The 18,792-nt window shown below is 48.6% G+C and overlaps 2 protein-coding genes across 3 annotated transcripts; one reads left to right on the plus strand and one right to left on the minus strand.

Annotated features, from left to right (window-relative positions):
- Positions 1-5,175: 5,175 nt before the first annotated feature.
- DDX49 (DEAD-box helicase 49) lies at positions 5,176-11,332 on the minus strand. The gene is made up of 13 exons (XM_030034082.2): positions 11,176-11,332; positions 10,967-11,090; positions 10,790-10,875; positions 10,401-10,522; positions 10,102-10,289; positions 9,818-9,958; positions 9,163-9,238; positions 8,964-9,040; positions 8,377-8,474; positions 7,936-8,010; positions 7,244-7,332; positions 6,771-6,842; positions 5,176-6,473 (listed from the first exon to the last, which is right to left on the minus strand). Exons 1-13 carry the CDS (start codon positions 11,288-11,290, stop codon positions 6,297-6,299), a joined length of 1,440 nt encoding a protein of 479 aa, XP_029889942.1. The 5' UTR covers positions 11,291-11,332; the 3' UTR covers positions 5,176-6,296.
- A 154-nt stretch (positions 11,333-11,486) lies between these two features.
- COPE (COPI coat complex subunit epsilon) lies at positions 11,487-17,194 on the plus strand. 2 transcript variants are annotated; one of them, XM_030034118.2, is made up of 10 exons: positions 11,487-11,683; positions 12,041-12,103; positions 12,547-12,647; positions 12,855-13,007; positions 13,490-13,543; positions 14,038-14,119; positions 15,213-15,368; positions 15,645-15,713; positions 16,219-16,293; positions 16,842-17,194. In XM_030034118.2, exons 1-10 carry the CDS (start codon positions 11,558-11,560, stop codon positions 16,887-16,889), a joined length of 927 nt encoding a protein of 308 aa, XP_029889978.1. In that variant the 5' UTR covers positions 11,487-11,557; the 3' UTR covers positions 16,890-17,194. The 2 variants fall into 2 exon arrangements, with proteins under 2 accessions (XP_029889978.1, XP_040983884.1); XM_041127950.1 differs by having other exon boundaries at positions 11,603-11,683; positions 12,761-13,007.
- The last annotated feature ends 1,598 nt before the right edge of the window (positions 17,195-18,792 follow it).

Below are 18,792 nucleotides of genomic sequence, written 5' to 3' on the forward strand. Positions count from 1 at the left end.
TTCCCCTCGTTGCACAACATTCTGATGAACAGCAGCAAGATGTGGTTCTCTGCTCTGAATCCAGACCCGAGACAAGGTCCTTCTGACCAGCTCAGCAAGAGGAAATGAATCTTTGCTATTACAGGACGTGCCAATAATAGAGCCTCAGAAAAAGGATGTGTCTAATGCAAATGCCATCTGACAGATGCCAATACAGGCCTTCCAGGCTGAGCAGGAATGCAAATCTAGTCCAGACCTAGAGCTGGCCTGGCACTCAGCGTGGCAGACCACCACCAGCTCTGCCGCTGGCTCGCTCTGCAAACTCCCTCACCTCTCCAGGCTTTGATTCCTCCTCCTCCACAAAGTAGATAATTACCCTCCCTGAAGGACTGTTGGACTTAAATTACTAGCATCTACAAGGTGCCTGGAGAGCCAGGAGAAGAAAAGGTTAGCACAGGCCAGACTGGTTAATACCCTAAGTCCGTTGAGTGATTTTAAACAAGAGATAAAAATCTTTCTCTTCCCAAAAAGCTGCTGCAGAACCCCCTGGTAATGCATGTTGTGTTGTTAGGCAGCCTTACATCAAAGTTACTTAACAGATTGTCTTTGATATCTGTATTTTTGTAAGAACACACTGAAGCAAGTTCTTGATGGAGGGAAAGCAACGAGGCACTTTGTTTTAATCTCCAAAGGATCAAACTTGGGGGAATTTGTAATTAAATAGCACCATTAATGAAAAATAGGTGACCTAACCCTTTTGAGCTCCTGCATCTGGGCTGCAGAGATCAGCTGCTCTGTTACTCAGAGGCTAGGTTATTTTTAGTTCAGAAATGGTCTGTTTACACTTGACAGCACAGGCAAGCATACTCTGTGAGTGTAAACCCCCCCCCCCCCCAAACACACACTGGAAGACAATTTCCGTGTGCACCAGAGAAGGCAATTAAATGTGTGTTTTGGAAAATGTCCATGAACACGTAATAAAGCCCCCAAATCCAGTGAGGTTCACAGTCCCCTTTCCCAGAGTAATTTATAATTATTATCGTTATTAGATTGTGGTGTGTAAAGGCAGTTTCTGCTCCGAGGGAAAAGAACATGAGCTACAGCACTAATCATCTCTGCACGAGGTCCTACCTCCTCCGCCAGCTTCCCTCCACCCTACCAAAAAAGCAGCAGCTGGAATAATGCTGGAAATGAGACACTTGTGGTAAGAGCAAGCAACACTCCAGACACAAGAGACTGGCAGCTCCAGCAACAGGTAATCCAAAGGAGCAACACTTGCACGCTCCAGTCAGCTCACAGCTGAAGCACCGTTTGCATCCACTCAGCTCCCTGGGCTCTGCTGAGTGCAAGCCTGGGAAATGAGAAGCAAAGTTACCAAATTCCATTTCCTCGGATGCCGCTGTCAGCTGGAGCTGTAGGAAGTTGCCGGGTGGAAAGGGGCAGGAGGCTGGTATCGCCTCTGTCCCCATGGCATGCAGGGAAGGGCTCTGCAGTCTGCAGCGCCAGCTATTCCAGGGCATATGTCCCCTTTCTAGTTCACTGGGACTTGTATAGGCTGCCACAAATGTGAATTATCACCCCTTGCTCATGTACTCCATGGCACTGTGTGCTCCGGAGAGAACGGGGCAGCCTCTGCCTCAGCTCTAGCTCCTCACCCTGTTGCTAGCTGGTAGAACAAGTGAGAGAGGATGCTGTATTTAGTCTCTGCCTTCTGTTTCCACCGATGCTGGGCTAACAGGGTTTCAAATCCCAGCAGGCAACAGACAGAAAACATATCACTCCAGCCTCACTGGCTGGAAATATTAATGTCCAGACCTTGTTATGGGTAGATGAAAACAGTGTCTGAGCCTAGAGATTGGTGGCATGAGTGCCACCTCTCCTGTGGTCTCAATGTGGGAGCAGCACAGCTTGTGATGTTTGGGCTTGGGAGTTCAAGAATGATACTGGGAAGTACTGAGCAGAGATGAAGGGATGGGGATGAGCCACTGCAACGGGGTAGTGCTGTGTTCACAGCTTCTCTTTGCACAGCTGGAGCAGAGTCTTCTGCTCCTTGGCAACTGCTTTCTGTCCCAGAGGTGACAGGATCCAAAGCAAGTCATGCAGGGATGCGTTCCCGGGAGACAGAGCTGCTGCGGGGAGTGAGAGATGGGTATGAATTAAACAGAGCCAGCAGGGAGGTTTTCTTAGCAACAGAAGAAAAAAAATTCCAGGTATTCCTTCCCTCTGTCCCATTTTTGGAGTCCTGATGCTGGCATGGAGGGACTAGGGGAGTTAGTGTCAAGCATGTCATACCCAGACTGAAGACACATGTCCAGGCAGCTGCAGTCAAGCCCTGACCGAGGGTGTGCCACAGATAAGGAGTTTAATCAGCAAAATCTGGCAGGGAAGAGCTTTAAGGTGCAGCAGGGAAGGTGAAGGTTCAACAAAGAAACTGCAAGAAGTTGGGAGGAGAGCCCTGGAAGAGAGAAGCAACCATAACTATGATGGAGCACTGCAGGGTTCAGGATCAGTCCTGCCCTGCAAGTAAAGGGAAAGTGCTGAGGCTTGAAGCGCTGACCCAGGAGGATCCTGCCAGCAGCAGCACCTGGTTGGGGCCTGACTGCTGTATGGGCAGTCCCTGTCCCCCCACTGTCTCCCTGCTTTCTCAAGCTGAATTTTTAATACCCAGCTGCCCAGCCAAGAAGCCCCGTGCTCTGTTTCCCTCTGAACAAGGACCAGAGCCAGCAGTGGGGGTGTCCAGAGCACACCAACTGCCATCTACTGGCTAACCTGGCGGCACAACCCCCCCCAGAGCTGCACACAAGCTGCTTGGAGGAGAAAAGGCCATTCCTGGTAGAAAAATCTTGTTACACAGCTTTTTAAGGCTTTCAAAACAGCTGAGTTAGTTAGTTCGTGTTTGCAAAGAGCATCCAAAGGTAAAGCAGCAGCTGACACAGGGCAAGCTGGACAGTGAGATTCTGGACAGCAGGAAGAACCCAGGTGGGTATAGAGCTGTGTTAAATGCACACAGAGGTGGGGTGTGCACACCAAGTGCAGCCCCTGCGAGGGGAGAGCTGAAAATGGCTGCGCCTGCAGCCAGCAGCAGCAAAGCTGGAACACAAGCTCCAATGCAGCACTGCTGTTCTCAGCAGAGAGGAATCGAAAGCCCAGGCCAGAGATTACCCCAGACTATTTCATTGCAGCTGCCTTTTCTTCACTGTAGAGATCCAGAGCTTTCCTGCCTGATACAGCATCCATAGATGAAGGGGATGCCAGCTCCTGAAGGTGACTGCTGTGTTCCCAAACCTGTCCCCACTTTCTACATTTCCTTGCTCAGCAGAAGTGCCAGTGTGGAGGATTTATCAAATACTGTGTATCTTACCTAGGAGGATCCCAGCCTCTCCCTTCTCCCTGCAAAACTTCAGGGAAGAGCTCCTCAGAGATCTTTGGTCCTCCATAAGAGGGGCAGAAATGGGGGGAAATGCTCCAGAACAGACAAATAATTCCTTAAACGCACACAAGACAGCCAGTCTTGGCACGTGCCTACAGACCCATCGGCGTAAATGCCAGACGGAATTGCCCCACAAGGTGGGAGGCGGAGGAGCACGTGCTTGCTGAGCCCCTCAGAGCAGCGGGGCCGGGTGAGGGTTTCGCACCCAGAGGAGACAGGAGGATGAGGAGGGCTGGCACGGGTGCAGGACCATCATCCCCTCATGCACACCCCGGCACAGCCCCCGTGCCAGCGTGGTGTGCAGCAGCCACACACGGTCCGGGTGAGAGAAGAAGCAGCAGTCGGAGATGCTGAATTGAGAAGAGTTTCCATGGCAACCCAGCCAGGGAAACCCCCCCAGAACTGGGGAGCTTGGGCTGAAGGAGGGGAGAGCAGAGCCTGCGGAAGGCACCGGGTGAGAGGCGATGGGTGTGCTGGGGCCAGTTCTTGCACAGCACAGACAGGGAAGTGTGCAAGCTCCTGCTTGGGGGACTGGCAGGCAGAGCCACGCACAGAGGAGGGTGATTTTACAGCCAAAACACAGTCTAGGCTGTGACGAGAAGGAAGTCCTTATATTCCTAGGGGATCCCAAAGGTTTATGACAATGCTTAGAAAGCCCAGAATGGAATATCTTACTTGGGGGGCAGTACTGACAGCGCATACAGAAATGTCACCCAATGTCCTTTCGCCCTGGGAAAGATGTAAATTCCTAATCTGGGAATTTAAGGCTTCTTTCTACATCCCAACTAGCACAGCAACCTCTTCTTTTACTCAGCCACTCCCAGAACCGATTATCTGAAGCAAGAACATCTAGTCAGCACTACAGAGAGCTCTTATTTCCAGCACGTGTCCTACCCTCACAGAGAAGGCTGCTCAAGAAAGACAAGGGACGTATTAAAAGGAATTTTGAATAAAGCTTCAAGACAAGAGCCTTGATCAAACCCCACGTCACCTGTAGAAGGAGACAAACAGAGAAACCCCCACCAGGCTGAAGCAAAGAGACTTCAGACAGCAGGTTAAGCAGTGTCTGTGAGAGGGAGGGGAACAACTGACACTTAAAGGCCATATCAACGCCCTCCCCAGGAAGGCAGGAGCAGCCTGTCCAAGAGAGGATGTCTTTTTAATCTACAGGTAACAGGCTTGCTCCACAAGGCTATAGAAGTGTTTAGTATTCATAAAGCATCAGTCTGATACAAACCTATTTGCTGCCGCTGCAGCAGCTGCCACCGGTAACAGTGAGCTGTGCTACAAGGCAGGCTGTTGAGTGCTTTTTCCTTCCTGGAGGGCACCCAAGAGGACAAAGTAAGGAACACATTCAGACATCTCCGAAACCCCAGATGGTATCACACCCATCTCGCCTGCCACCAGGCAGCCAGATGGACCCACACCTCCCAAGCCCATGTCAGCGCCGCGCTCCTGCACGGCTGCGAGCTTCCCTGAGGGAAACACCAGCTTTCCTCTGCAAGACCTCAGGGTGCACAAACCATGCTTGAGTCAGGCAGAGGCACCCCAGGGACTGCACGCTCCCAGGAAAAGCACTGGGCTCGGGTTGCATGAAGGGACTGAGGGATAAAACACCCACAAGAAGCTCAATCCTTATCCAGCTCATCTCTTGAAATAAAACTGATTTTATCTCCAAGCTGTTTGCCCACACAAGTACTGCTCCCCACCCCTAAGATCCCACAACTCCCCCACGTGTTGGAGAAGGTCAAACATCCAGTCACTTGTTGCAATAAATATTTATTTGGGCACTGACCATAGAAACTATTTTTGTAAGCCAGAGGACAGAAAGAACAGATCTTCAGTCTGAAGTCATAGGAAGTTCTGAACATTAAAGAAGGCACTGAGGATCAAACCTGACATCAGAACAGAGCTGGCTAAACTCTGGCCTGAGCTACTCTGGGATTTTAAGTTCTGCCTCCATGGGGAAACACAACTGTTTCTTAGGAGAGCTTAGCCCCCTCCAGCCTAACCAACCTCCTGTTCCAAACATATGCGATGCAAATCTACACAGGGAGGCCCAAAAACCTACAGAGCAGACCCAGATATAAACCACTCTGGTTACTCTTGGATGGTACAAGAAACAAGGCTATCCTGCTCCTGGGGCCCTTCCTCTGTGCCAGAATCGGTCCTTAAACTGACCGATCATCTGGGAAAACAGAGTCCCCAGCAGCCCTGGTCTCCAAACCATGATTCTGCTATCCCTACAGATAGCAGCCCAGGGCTGGAGTCTGAGCCAAGGCAGACAATCGCAGGCAAGAGTATCACTGAAATCTATAAAGCAGAATTATCCCAAGAAGACCCCAGGACCAGCCACACAATACAACCTCCCCACGTGATCCAGGAGTTTTCCTCTCAGAAAGCTCTGGGCTATGGCACAGACAAGGACTAAGCTCATTTTGTCACAGTATTTTTAGACTCTGGCTCAGGGGAGAATCTGTTGATATAAACAAGTGTGAGTGGCAAGCACCAGCCCTTGAAAGGGAAGAGCAATGACTGAATGAAGGGGGAAGAGAGACAGAGGATCTTTATTTCCCTTCACGTCACCAAGAATTCAGGTCTGGCCTTGTCTTTGCTGGAGGAAGGAAACATACTCTTGGAAGACATTCTTCCAAGAGACTGATCCAGCCTGCCAGGAATGGGCCAAGCCAGCAGCATTGCGTAGGAAGGAAAAATAACGGAGACCGTTTATCAAAGTGTCCCTTCTCCCCCTCACCCACCTTCCCCATACTCTCCGACACTCATTTCAGGCCAGAAGTGTCCACATTAAAACACGTTAGATCCCAGTATTCCCAAAGCAGCAGCAACGTCAGGGCAGTCCGAGCCAAGCAATTCAGGCCAAAGGATGTTATTTCTCTTCCTTAGCATGCAGTTTGTTCCGCCGCTCCATCTTCTTCTGCAGTTTCCTCTTCAGCTGCAGTTGCTTTTTCTTCTGCAGTGTCTGCTGGACCTTCTCACGGCATTGCTTGTTTTTCTTCTTGATCTTGGCTAGCTCTGCCTTCCTTTTTGCCTCCAGATCTGGATCCTGCAATGGCAAATGCCAGGACACTAGTGACATGCCTAGGGACAGTGCCAGCCCCTTTGTCTTTCCTAGATGCCCACGCTGCTTTCTAGCCTGTGACTGAGTAGGCTGCAAAAGTCAGACACACTACTCCAATGCACTTTTTAGTATCAGTCACCTTTTAAGGTTAAACTTCACCACCCCGAAGGGGAGTGAGGCAGACACACCACAGCAGTGAGGGAAGAACTGTCATTCTTTTTCCATATCGATGGCATTATACCAGCTACCGATCAAAGTAGTTTATCTAGCAGCAACTCTCACCTTTCCTTCAAGGATCATTTGTTTCCGCTTATTTATTTCTTTCTTCTCATCAAAATCCATTCCCTCCAGTTCCTGTCAAAGCAAAAAGGGCAATCAGTAACCAAGCACCGAGTCTGACACAGAAAAGCAGGACAGCTCTAAAGCGTCAGCAGAACCTCATCACTGTGCACACATTTGGGAGCCTGCAGACCTTCCCCCCAAAGTACCAGCCTCAATACTCAGCAGCACAAAAATGCTGCAAAAATGTGCAATAACAGAGCAAACCTAGGGAAGATAACTAAAACAACCCTCCATGCACACACATCCAAGTGCTTCCACTAGAAAAAAGGAACAAATATTTTGATTTATGCGCTCAAGACCAAAGCTGCATATCCAGAGCTGCACATTGGGACTGCAATGAATCTCCTGGTTACACCCAGCTGCCCAAGGTCTCCAGTCCTCTGAACAAAGGGGCTTCAGGTTTGCACACTTACTATTTCACATTCCCTTCTGGTGACGTTCACTTGGGTGAGGATGTCAAGCACAAACCGCTCCTCCACAGAGAACTCCTGCAGCTTCAGTTCTAAATCAGGGTGAAACATTTACAGACCATGGTTGGTTACACAGTCCAGGGGCAGATTCTCAGCTAGTAAAAAACCCAATATAGTTCCACTGATTATCAGTGGAATTGTTGTCATACGCTGTGATCACTCTGAATTCTTCAGCCTACAACAGAGGATTAAATCCTCCCCTCTGCCTACAATTCCCCATAGCACAAGATGTTGCATTTCTTAGGTCTACTTCCTAAAAAAATAGGAAGTCTGAACCCATGCAAAGCAACCTGTTCTTTTTGTCCATGTCAGCATACACAGTAGTAAGGAAGAAGCTCGCTGCTTTAATAAAAAGGTCACAGAGAAAGTTCAACACACTTTCTCCTCCCCTAGAAAGAGCAGGAAGACAAATATGTTCATGCCTGGCACACTGAAGAGCAGAATCAAAGCTGATGCGAGGTCCAAGTGCTCCTGCTCTTTTCCAAGCCTTAGCCACACAGGGAAGAGAAACCATTTTTATGCTGATGTTCTGGATCATACATCCTGCACTGATGAAATCAGGGCTACAGGTACCATAAACACAAAGGAACTTATATGATCCCACATTTTAGTAGCATTAATGGTGCTCTACTTACTGATTTCCTCCTCAATAGCATGTACGAGATGGATGTCATACTGCGTCACCAGTGTAATAGCTATTCCTTTCCGACCTGGATGATGAAAACACAGTGATATATGAATCTTGACAAGCAGAGGGAGGTGAAGCCTAACCCATGCCAAATTCCATCCATCCCCATGAGTCAGCCTCTCACAGTATGGTGACGGGGTGCTCAGAGGGGTCTTTATTTGCTCTGAAAATTCAGTTAACTATTGGCAGATCAGACCCAAGTCAGGGTGGGCGATCACTGCAATCTTAAGGCAGGATGCCGAGCCAGTGATCCGAGCAGGTCTGGCGCTGACTGAAAAAAGACTGCACTGCAGCTGCTGTGCAGCCTCCTTGCACCCATTCAGGGCTCAGCCCCAGCACTGGGATTCCAGTTTTAGCCAGCAAACGGCACGCGGTTTTCCCTGCTCACCCGCACGGGCTGTCCGGCCAACCCGGTGAATGTAGATTTTTGGCAGGCCGGGAGTGTTGTGATTGATGACAACTTGTACTGTAGGAATGTCCAAACCTCTGGAATGCAGGGAAAGAGAACAGAAGTTGAGAAACACTTTTAATATATGCAGTTTAAGTTCCTGTCCTCTGCTTTCTCCAAAAGCCCTGTATTCTCATGAATATAGTCTTTATTGGTTTGAGCTGATTCTAGGACAAACCCTCTCCTCATGCAACTCTCCAACAGTCACAAAATGCAATGTATCCTTGTAGCCTGCCATTCCCTCCTAGACCCAGAGAACACACTAAGCCTCAGAGAAATCATTCTCCTGCTAGAACACACACCCGCTGCAGCAAAACAAGCCAGGATCAGAGCTACATCACACACAAGTGGGCTCCAAAACACAGCTCAGAGGTGTTCTACAACGGAAGTGAACAACCCTGTCCTACCCAAGTGGGGGCAATTGAAAGCTCTCCTCTTGCTAAACCCAGCCTCATCTCCACAGTGGTTCTGGTGCTTAAAAAGCAGGCTTCAGACTTTTGGCAACAGAGACCGCGTTTTTCCCTCACCTGGCAGCGACATCAGTGGCAATGAGAATCTTAAAGATGCTGGACTTGAACTTTGCTAAAGCTGCAAATCGTTGCCGCTGTAAAGAGAAAAGTCTGTATGAGGGATGTTGTGATCCACAGGAGCTGTAGGACTTGGACAGACGTCTGGCTCAGGGATGCAGCTGGAAGCATCCATCTCCCAGATCTGTCCATCACTCACCTGCTTCATCATGGAATGCAGAGCTATAGAAGGAAAGTTGTATTTCCTAAGCATCATGTTCAAGACCTGGCAGTCCCTTGAAGGGGAAAAAAAAAAAAAAAAAAAATAAAATCAGAATGTAACAGGGAAATGTAAAGCTGATGGATCAGGACAGAGCTGGGCTTCTCCGAGAAGCCCTCCCACTACAATTACCACAACACGGTTCGTTACTGAAGCACTCTGACAGTAGGGAACAGGACACCCACTGCACACCCACCCACTCCAGAGAGAGTGACAGGGTTCCCACTTGCACTCGGGGGAATGTCACCAGCTCCACGGCTCAATCCCAGTCACTTGAACCACCCAAAGGAAGGGAACAGCCCAGGGGAGCAGACAGAGCTATTTTCCCCGTCCCTTTTCCAGTATCCATCAGCAGGAGGAAAGGAAGATGCAGGGAGTTAAAGCAGCTTGACCTTCTGGCATGCTACTTTTCTGGGTGGCCCTTCAGCCCCAGATTGCTCAAAGGGAAAGGTGTTTCTCCATGAAATTTCAGAATAGACTAAGGAAGCAAATACCGTCCCAGCCTAACACCCAATACAGTGTGAATCTGAAATCTGAACTAGAAATATAAAGGCACGTCTACATTAAGAGCAATCATGAGGAACAATGCACTCACTTGCAGGTTTTAGTAAAGATAATAATAGACCAGTCTTCGTGCTCGTCCTGGAAGGTCTGGATTAAATGGACAAGGTATGCGTCCTTGACTGCTTCGGGTACAAGCAAGTAGCGCTGGTCCAATTCATCCACTGTCCGCACCCTGTTGGGAGGGGAAGGCAAAGCACCAAGAAGTACCGGTTTGGTAAGTGAAGACGAAACACAAGGGAGATGAAAGATAGGAGACAAGACAACAGAGAGGAAATGGGATTCTTCATCTACTTGGTAGAGTGGATGAAGACTTACTCAGACACAGCCTCCCAGAAGAACGGTCTGTTCGCGGCCAGGCCCTTCAGCTCGTTCAGCGTATCGGTCAGCGTGGCGCTGAACAGCAATGTTTGTCTGCGTGCCGGAACAGCCTCCAGAATCACCTCCAGGTCCGCGGTGAAGTCAGCACAGCCCTGCTCCAACAACCGGTCAGCTTCGTCCAAAACCTAGGCACAGCTGAAAATAAATGAGTTCATCCGCATGCATACCTACAGAGCTAAAAAAATCTTAGAAGCATAAAAAAAAAAAACCACCAAACCCTTGGAAAACTGCTTTACCAAGAACTTTAGCTTTTTCAGGCTGAAAGTGTTGGAACTGCGGAGGTGATCTGCCAGCCTGCCGGGCGTAGCAATGACAACATGGGGTTTCCGGGAGAGCTCCAGTGCCTGTGCCACCATGTCTGCAACAAGAACCGCAGAGCCCAGTTACGGCCAACTGAATGCGGATCCTAAAATCGTTTTGTCCTCAAAGCTGGAAAACCTCACTCTCCTCATTCCCACCAGCCTCCGGCTGCCTTGGGTGCTGGATAACACCTCCTCAGCGTGAAGAAAACAAACCCTGTGGGAAGAGAACCTCCCCGGGCGCTCTGCTTTTTCCCAGCCCGACCCTACCGGAGCCGGACGGGGATGGCGGAGGCTCCAGCCCCCCACCGGGTAGCGGCACTCACCCAGGCCGCCCACCACCACGCAGTCCTTCAGGCCGAGGGGCTTCCCCAGGACGCGGAATTGCTCGGCGATCTGGTACGCCAGCTCCCTGCCGGGGAAAAGAAAACTTGAAGCGGGACCGGTCTCCGCAGCGGGGACCGACCGTCCCGGTTACGAGCCCTCCCGGAGCCGTTCCGTACCTGGTGGGCGTCAGCACCAAGCAGAAAATACCGTAGGGATCCTCGGAGAGCACCTGCAACACGGGCAGCACGAAGGCCGCCGTTTTCCCGCTGCCCGTCTTGGCGCAGCCCAGGCAATCGCGACCTGCGAGGGAGACAGAAAAGACCGGGATCCTGAGTCGGCCGTTAACGGCGGCGGAAGCGGACACCGGGGGACCGGGAGCGCTTACCTTGCAACACGGGCGGGATGCAAGCGGCCTGCACGGGCGTGGGTCGGTTCAACCCCACCTGCCGCGCCTGCTCCGCCAGCCACGGCGCCAGGCCCAGCGCCCGGAACTCCGCCATGGCCGTCCCGGTCTGCACCCGCCGCTTCCGGCCTCGCGTCACCGGGCGGGCAGGCGGGCGCGTCCGCCCACCCGCCCTCCTCATTGGCTGCCTCTTGCTGACCCTCTCCCAGCCTGCTTTGCTGGGTAGCAGCTTCCGGCGCAGTGGTGACGTTCACGCCTCCTTGCGTGACTATTGGCTGGTGAGGGAGGTTTCCATGGAGACCGCGGCTCCCGGCAGTCGCAGGGGCTCGGCTGCTTCCGGAGACGTGTCTGAGGCGGGGGGAAAATGGCGTCCGGGCCGGGTGCGGGCTCTGCTGGTCAGGGCGGCGACGCCGACGAGCTCTTCGACGTGAAGAACAGCTTCTACATCGGGGCCTACCAGGCCGCCATCAACGAGGCGCAGCGGGTCAAGGTAGGGGGGGGTGGTGGGGGGAGCAGGCTGTGCTTTGGCCCGCGGATCGGTGTCTCTCCCTGGGACCTGCCTCCCCTCGGCTGCCCCGGTGTCTCAAGGAGTGAGCCGAGGGCTCCCCGAGTGCCATTCGTCCCTGCCCGCCTCGTCCCAGGCTGTTTTGGGAGCTTTCTCCCCTCCCTGCTGTAGCAGCGGGACTCCGGGGTGGAAGGGGGGGGCTCCCGTGGGCCCCGAGAATGTGCGTGTGTGTGTGTGTGTGGGGGGGTATCATTCCTCGTGTGTGGAGTTACGTTGTTGCGGGGTTGGGTTATGGCTGTACAGTTCCCTGAGAGAGGTTCTTGTTTTCTGTCATCCCTCCAGCCGTCTAGTCCGGAGAAGGAAGTGGAGAGGGATGTTTTCTTATTCCGAGCCTACATCGCCCAGGTGAGGTTGCGAGTGCTGCGTTTGTAGCAGCATAATCTGACTGTGGGGCTGGAGCGGAGGGGGTTGTGAATCGGAGTCCTGTGAATGCAGCGTTACGCAGTTTGGTAATAATTCCTCCTTCAGCACTGGAACATGTTGCATTCCCTGACAGAAATGCCATTGTGACTGCAACATCTCATATGTAAGATCAAGGTGACCTGATGAGACCTTTTTGAGGTCTTTATCATCTTTAAAATGGCGTATGGGCAAATAGTCCTCTTGGGGAGGTTATGAAATTTGGCTGTGTTTGTAGAGTGTGATGTGAGATGTAAAGTAGAAATTTGCCATTCCTGGTTGTTCTTGTTGTTGTTGTCATTCTCACTGAGGTTTTAGAAAGTAAGCAATCATTTCCTGTGTCCTGAAAAATTTGTAAGTAACAGATTTTTCTTCGTTGCCTTCAATAGAGAAAATACGGTGTTGTCCTGGATGAAATTAAAGCCAATGCTAGTCCTGAGCTCCAAGCAGTGAGGATGTTTGCGGAATATCTTTCAAATGAGAGTCAAAGGTAAGTCTGATAATAAGTTGGAACTCAAGCTTTGTCTAACAGGGAAGATATTTCCATGTGGAAAGTTTCATGTAGAAGCATGCTCTTTATCATGATTTTCTGTGGTTTTGCAGTGAATCTCAAAAAAGCGGAATTGAGTGGGGGCAGGATCTTTTCGTCTGGCTTAGTAACGAAACACTCCCAAATTCTCACCGTTGGTCTTCACAGGGATGGAATCGTTGCTGATTTGGACAAGAAAATGGCAAAAAGTGTTGATATAGCTAATACTACTTTCTTGCTGATGGCTGCTTCCATCTATTTCCACGACAAAAATCCCGATGCAGCTTTGCGTACTCTCCATCAAGGGGAGAGCTTGGAATGGTAAGTGTAACTCACCCTGGTGTCGTTTAGGTGTGTGCTAGCAAAGCCTCTCTCTTGTCTAGGGAGAGGTGCCGTAGAAGTGGCTGAGGTCCAGCTTATCTCTAAAAAGCCTTGAAACCATTGAGAAACTACTTTGAGGTTTGCCTTCTTAGTAGTAAGTGATTTGGTGCTCATCCTACAATATCAAGTCTATTGCTCCCTTGTGAAACCTAAGAACCTGATTTATTGATTCATGTGTGCTCAGAATTGCTGAGGTGAGCGTTATGTCAATACAGCGAGGGAGCACTTGGGAGCTGGAAGCAAGCTTCCCCGTTCTGGGTCCTGCTCTGAGAGCCGCCTGCTCTGTTGGTTCCCAACAGCAGGGAAGCTTGTCCCTGGATGCTGGCAGTGCCCCTGTCTGCTCAGCAGCAGGCTTCCAGGCAAGGCACAGGGACCAGTAAAGCCTGCAGCTGTGAAAATCACTTTGCTCTTGTTCATTGCAGCATGGCCATGATGATACAGATTCTTCTGAAGCTTGACAGGCTCGATCTGGCTCGGTAGGTTTGTGTACCTTTGCTTCTTAATGGTGTGCTCTTGTGGGGTGGGCCTTGATAACAGAATTTTCATCACACAGCCTCCCCCAGGGTGCAGCATTTCAACACCTGCAGTGGGCAGAACAACTCCTGTGTAGGTATGGGTGCGCTGCAGAACATTTTTGTTCTTCAAGTTGCAAAAGCTGTGGAGATAACAGAGCTGGATACAGCTAAAGGAAGAGACGGAGCTCTAGGTTTAATCTTAACTTCAGCAGAATGTGGTCTGAATCTCTAGTCCTGGGTTTCTAACTTCCCATAGGGAAGTAAAACAGGAAGGTCTTTCACAGATTGTTTCAGTAAAATATTAAGAGGTGTTTGTGCCACGTTACCATCTTGCTATGGCTGCTGTGCTATAGCAATGGAACAGCTTGAGAGAAGAAACTACAATGTTTTGTTTCTGTCTCAAAAGAAGTTGCCTTGTCTTTTCTGTTGTGTGACTCCCACTTTTGGTTCTGCAGCAAGGAACTTAAGAAAATGCAGGAGCAAGACGAGGATGCGACTCTTACTCAGCTGGCAACTGCCTGGGTGAACCTGGCCATAGTGAGTATCTTAAATGGGAATCCCTGGCCTACAACATCTGAGAATCACCGCTCCACATCTTGTTCCTGATGGCTCTTTTCGCATCATGCTTTCAGAAAAGCATGCAGGGGTTTTGTTGGTTTTGGGGGTTTTTTTCCCCCCTTCCTTCAAGTACACAGAAAATATTGGTAGCTGGCTTCACAAACTAACTGGCTGTTTTGATTGTCAGTCTTTCATCTGTGCTCCTTAGCCTTCAACTCACACAGGGAAGAGCTAAACCATGCTTAAATTATTCACAAAACATTAAAATATAAAGTGGAAAACTGCAGTGTTACTAGCATCCAGACCTTGCAGTTAAACTCCAAGAAAAAAATGTAATTCTGTGCTTAGAGCAGACTGTCTTTAAGCATGTTTGTGAATTGGACAAAAACATACACTGTTTGGCAGTCCAGATAATCAGGCGATTGAAAATAAGTAGTCTCCTAAAATTCAGTGAAGTCCAAGGTTATGCATGCAATAACCTGTTGTACTATTAAGACTTCTTTTTTTTAGTGTTCACTTGGTTTTGTTATGAAATCTTTCATATATAGCCCTTGCCTTACAATAGTGTGCTGCTAGATTTTCCTTAAGATCTTAGTTTCCGCAAGGGATCCCACCTCTGACTGGTGGAAGCCACTGCATGTAGAACGTTTCTGAAGCTGGAAATTTCTGAAAATCCAGGTCCAAAGCCAGGCCAGGCTTGTAATTATAAATTACAGCCAGGCGTGTAATTATAAAAATCTCATTTCATAATCCTTTATTATGTCAAACATCTGAAGTGGTTCTTTTGAAGTGTTTTTTTTTTCTTCTTGAATGGAAGCCTGGATCTTTTGATCATTTAAGTGGTACTTAATATTTTTACATTTCTTTCATCTATGGTCTGACAGCGATCTGTTGCAGTACAGGAGATCACATGAATGCCAACAGCTGTTAATACTGGTTCTTGCGCATTTCATACCTGTGCTTTATAACCCTAGAAATGAACTTTGTGCCTAGTCCTTCAACATGGCAAGAACGTACAGGCTTCTTAGCAACACGTAATGAAACTGTGGGTGTTTGTCTCCTCCCTTTGCAGGGTGGTGAGAAGTTACAAGATGCCTATTACATCTTCCAAGAGATGGCAGACAAATGCTCCTCCACCCTCCTCCTACTTAACGGACAAGCAGCCTGCTATATGGCTCAGGGCAAGTGGGACGATGCAGAGGGAGTACTTCAAGAGGCATTGGACAAGGTACTTTCTGTTTTTGCCAGGCGGATTTGCTCTCAGGGGGATATAGAGTAAAAACAGCAAGGACTTTCGCTGTTAAACTTCACGAAAATACCAATATATTGATATATATCGCTAAAGGCGGTCGCTGTTAATACCTACCTTTCCTTCTCCTTTGCCTTTTCCAGTCAAGTGAGCTATAAGTTTGGCAGAACTTGTTCTTGCAGAGCTGTGTCGGTTGTTACACTTAGTCACGGTAGAGGTAAGTCAGATAGATCAAGTGATTGTTCTTGTTTTCAGGACAGTGGCCATCCTGAGACCCTGATCAACTTTGTTGTCCTGTCACAGCACTTGGGCAAACCGCCAGAGGTGAGGCTTGTTTTATGGTACTCAGCAAGCAGATACAATCAACCCGTTCCTGCCGCTGAGGGCAGGTTGTGTGTTCCTCGTGCATGTGGTAACTTTGCTTGGCTTTACGCCATTTTATATGTTCTTGTCAGGTTTGGCATTAACAAAATAGAATAGTTCTGGAGGGCGGGGAGCTCGCATCTTCAGTGTTCAATAAAGTGTGGAAATACAGATGTTGTAGACAATGGCATACACTTGAGAGCAAGGCCTGGGCAGAAAAAGGAATCTCTTGAGTTCTGAGATCAGTTCTCCCTGATTGTTTTCTTGAAACCGCTAGTTAAGGTCGAATTTTGCAGTGCAGAGTATGCACGGGTCTTACTGGTTTTACCTGGAGCTGCTAACATTCAGGACACTGAGAAAATCAGGTCTTTGCTCACTGTAAACAAATATGTTGAAGTGTGATATTTTAAACTCTCAGCTTCTCATATTATCTCAATGTTTAAATTTATCTCTCTCATCCCATCAGGTTACAAATCGCTATTTGTCACAGTTGAAAGATGCGCATAAAAATCATCCGTTCATAAAGGAGTATCAGGCGAAGGTACTAATTACTTTCCAATACAAATTTGAATTTATTATGCCTCATACCAGTGTCTGATGGGGCGAGTGGATTCTTTACCAGTAAACATGACTGCAGTTCTGAGGGGGCAGGTCCATGTTCTTTTTCTGTCACATTACTTCCCAGGAAATTTTCTAGCCCTTGTGAGAGATGTTGGGAAACACAAGCCGGGTGTTAAGCAAAGGAGTGATGTACCCCAACCTGGTAACATCTTGAAAGAATAGCTCTGAGATACGGGTTCTTAATCTGAGTCAGAAGTTTGTCACCATCAGACATTATGCTTAAATAGAGGAAACATCCTTCTGGAAGAGAGAATTTGGGGAGGGGGGAAAGAAGGATAAAGATAATAGCGAAGGGAAAATGGAACAAATTGAAAAAAATTAGGAACTGATACAGGTGATCTTGCTTCTTAGAATTCCTTTTGCCTTAGTGAGCTGTGATAGTGGTAGTCTTTTCAGCTAATGCAGGTTTTATTAAATTATCAGTAAAGTTCAAGATTTGTTCATTTTATTTTTGTTTCTGATTTGAAGGAGAATGACTTTGACCGGCTAGCCATGCAGTATGCCCCCAGCGCATGAGGAGAGGGGAACGAGGCTGCAGACCTGCTCTGTGGTACCTTGGGAACTGGGGTTGATGTGCAAAGCCTCTCTGGTAACACGGAAAAATGCCCTCTGCAAGTCAGTCTGGCTTAACTCACTGTGGCAGGGTCTTGCAATCCAGCAAGCCGGTGCTAAACCTGTATATAACACGTAGCTACTTGAATTTGGTAGCTGAAAAGCCTGTGTTCTGGCTTACCTGGGTCCTGAACTCTGTTTAAAATACAGTGCGAGTCAAGAGTATGCAACACTGTACCTTAAACATTCCTAATAAAGCCTTTTCTGGATCTGTGTGCCCCTTAATTTCTGGAATTCAAGTAATTCCACTCTGGGATTGAGCCCTGTCATCTGTACTGAGGCTATACTTGTGGGAAGAGTATGAAGGTTAATTATAAGCATCTGCATTCTGTACGTGGATGAATCCTGAGTTACGGATCTTCTTTCAGTCTGACTAATGACTCCTTTAACTTCAGCATCCTCTGGAAGAAGCGTACACAGCTGTAGGGGTTACTGCTGGTGAGAGGGAAAGCTTCCCCAAAATAAAAATAATCCGATTGTAATAGGCTCAGCCTTAATCTTAAATTGGTAACATGCAGTAGCTCATGTCCTGGAGCCAGGAAAGTAACACCCTGCAGTACGTGTGGAAGTGCACTTGTCACCAGTCACTTCTGAAAGTGTGGTGGTGGTTGTTGAACTTGACGTGTCGTGGAACATAACGTGATCCAGCACTACGTGATGACGCCTTTCTGTAGCCTCGGACTCCTGTGTAGCGTTTCAGACTACTGTATGTGTTGAGCGATTGCGTTACGGCAGAGATGCAAAGAGCAGATGTCCAAGTGGAACTCTCAGCTGGGACCTCCTGAACTCTAATATTTGAATTATCTTTTCAATTATCATTTGGGTTGCGTTTGGGGAGGCGGGGGTGGGGGTTATACTACACTGTAAATGTGTCCAACTGGCGTTTCCTTTGTGCCCACCTCGGCCGTGATTGCTCTGAAAGGGCTCATTGTCTCTCTCCTTGGCTTGTTTAGCGAGCAGCTATTTTCAATGAGGGGTTATTCATGGTCCAGTCTTGGATGAATGTTTCCTTTGTGGAGCTGTCTGAGGGAGACGTGAAAGGGGCTTGTGTGTTCAGGGCAGCCATTACCCACTTGATGGGCCATGATAAATTGACTTAAAAATGTAAACAATAAAAGCAAGTGGCATAGCAGGAGCCAGCGCTGTCAGTGTGAGAATAGGGGAACATGTTGTTCGGACCTCCGAAAGGAATGAGTTTGTGTTTTCTCATTGCTGCCCCAGACCAATTAGAGAGGTTCCAGAGAACTCGAAGGCAGAATGGCTGTGGTCAGAGCAATGACTTTAAATGAGATAAAACTCATTTATATTTTGTCTTTTTCTTCCCCTGTCAAGCTGGTTCAAGTTACAGTTCCATGAGTGCTTGTGAGGATGATGATGATTATGCTCCATCTCTAGTAGTCGGGATCCCACAGCTGCAATTTATCCAATAGTTTTGGTGCATTAGAGCACAACTGAACTCCATTTACTCCTCCCTGGCTGAAACCGAATACCCCTGTGCCGCTCCAGCGCCGTTGGTCTGAGGTTCCTGTTGTGGCTTACTTACCATGAGACAATTTAAGCGTTGGTATTTTAGGAGAATCTTCATCTTAAACTCATGCTTCTCTGAGCGAGCCAAATGTCTGTATGTGACTCTGGACGTATGGCATTTAATTTTAAACATATACATAACAAGGTTTCTGTTATCTGAATCAGCAGCTAGCCGAAGTGCAAGCTGCCTGCCTTCTGGAGGAGGCATCCAGTCAAGTCTTTGATCAGGGGTGGCCTTTTGGGAGCGTGTGTTTGCATTCTTCAGGTGTATCTCATTATT

The sequence above is a fragment of the Aquila chrysaetos genome, chromosome 12 (genome assembly GCF_900496995.4).
Source record: "Aquila chrysaetos chrysaetos chromosome 12, bAquChr1.4, whole genome shotgun sequence".
Lineage (NCBI taxonomy): Eukaryota > Metazoa > Chordata > Aves > Accipitriformes > Accipitridae > Aquila > Aquila chrysaetos.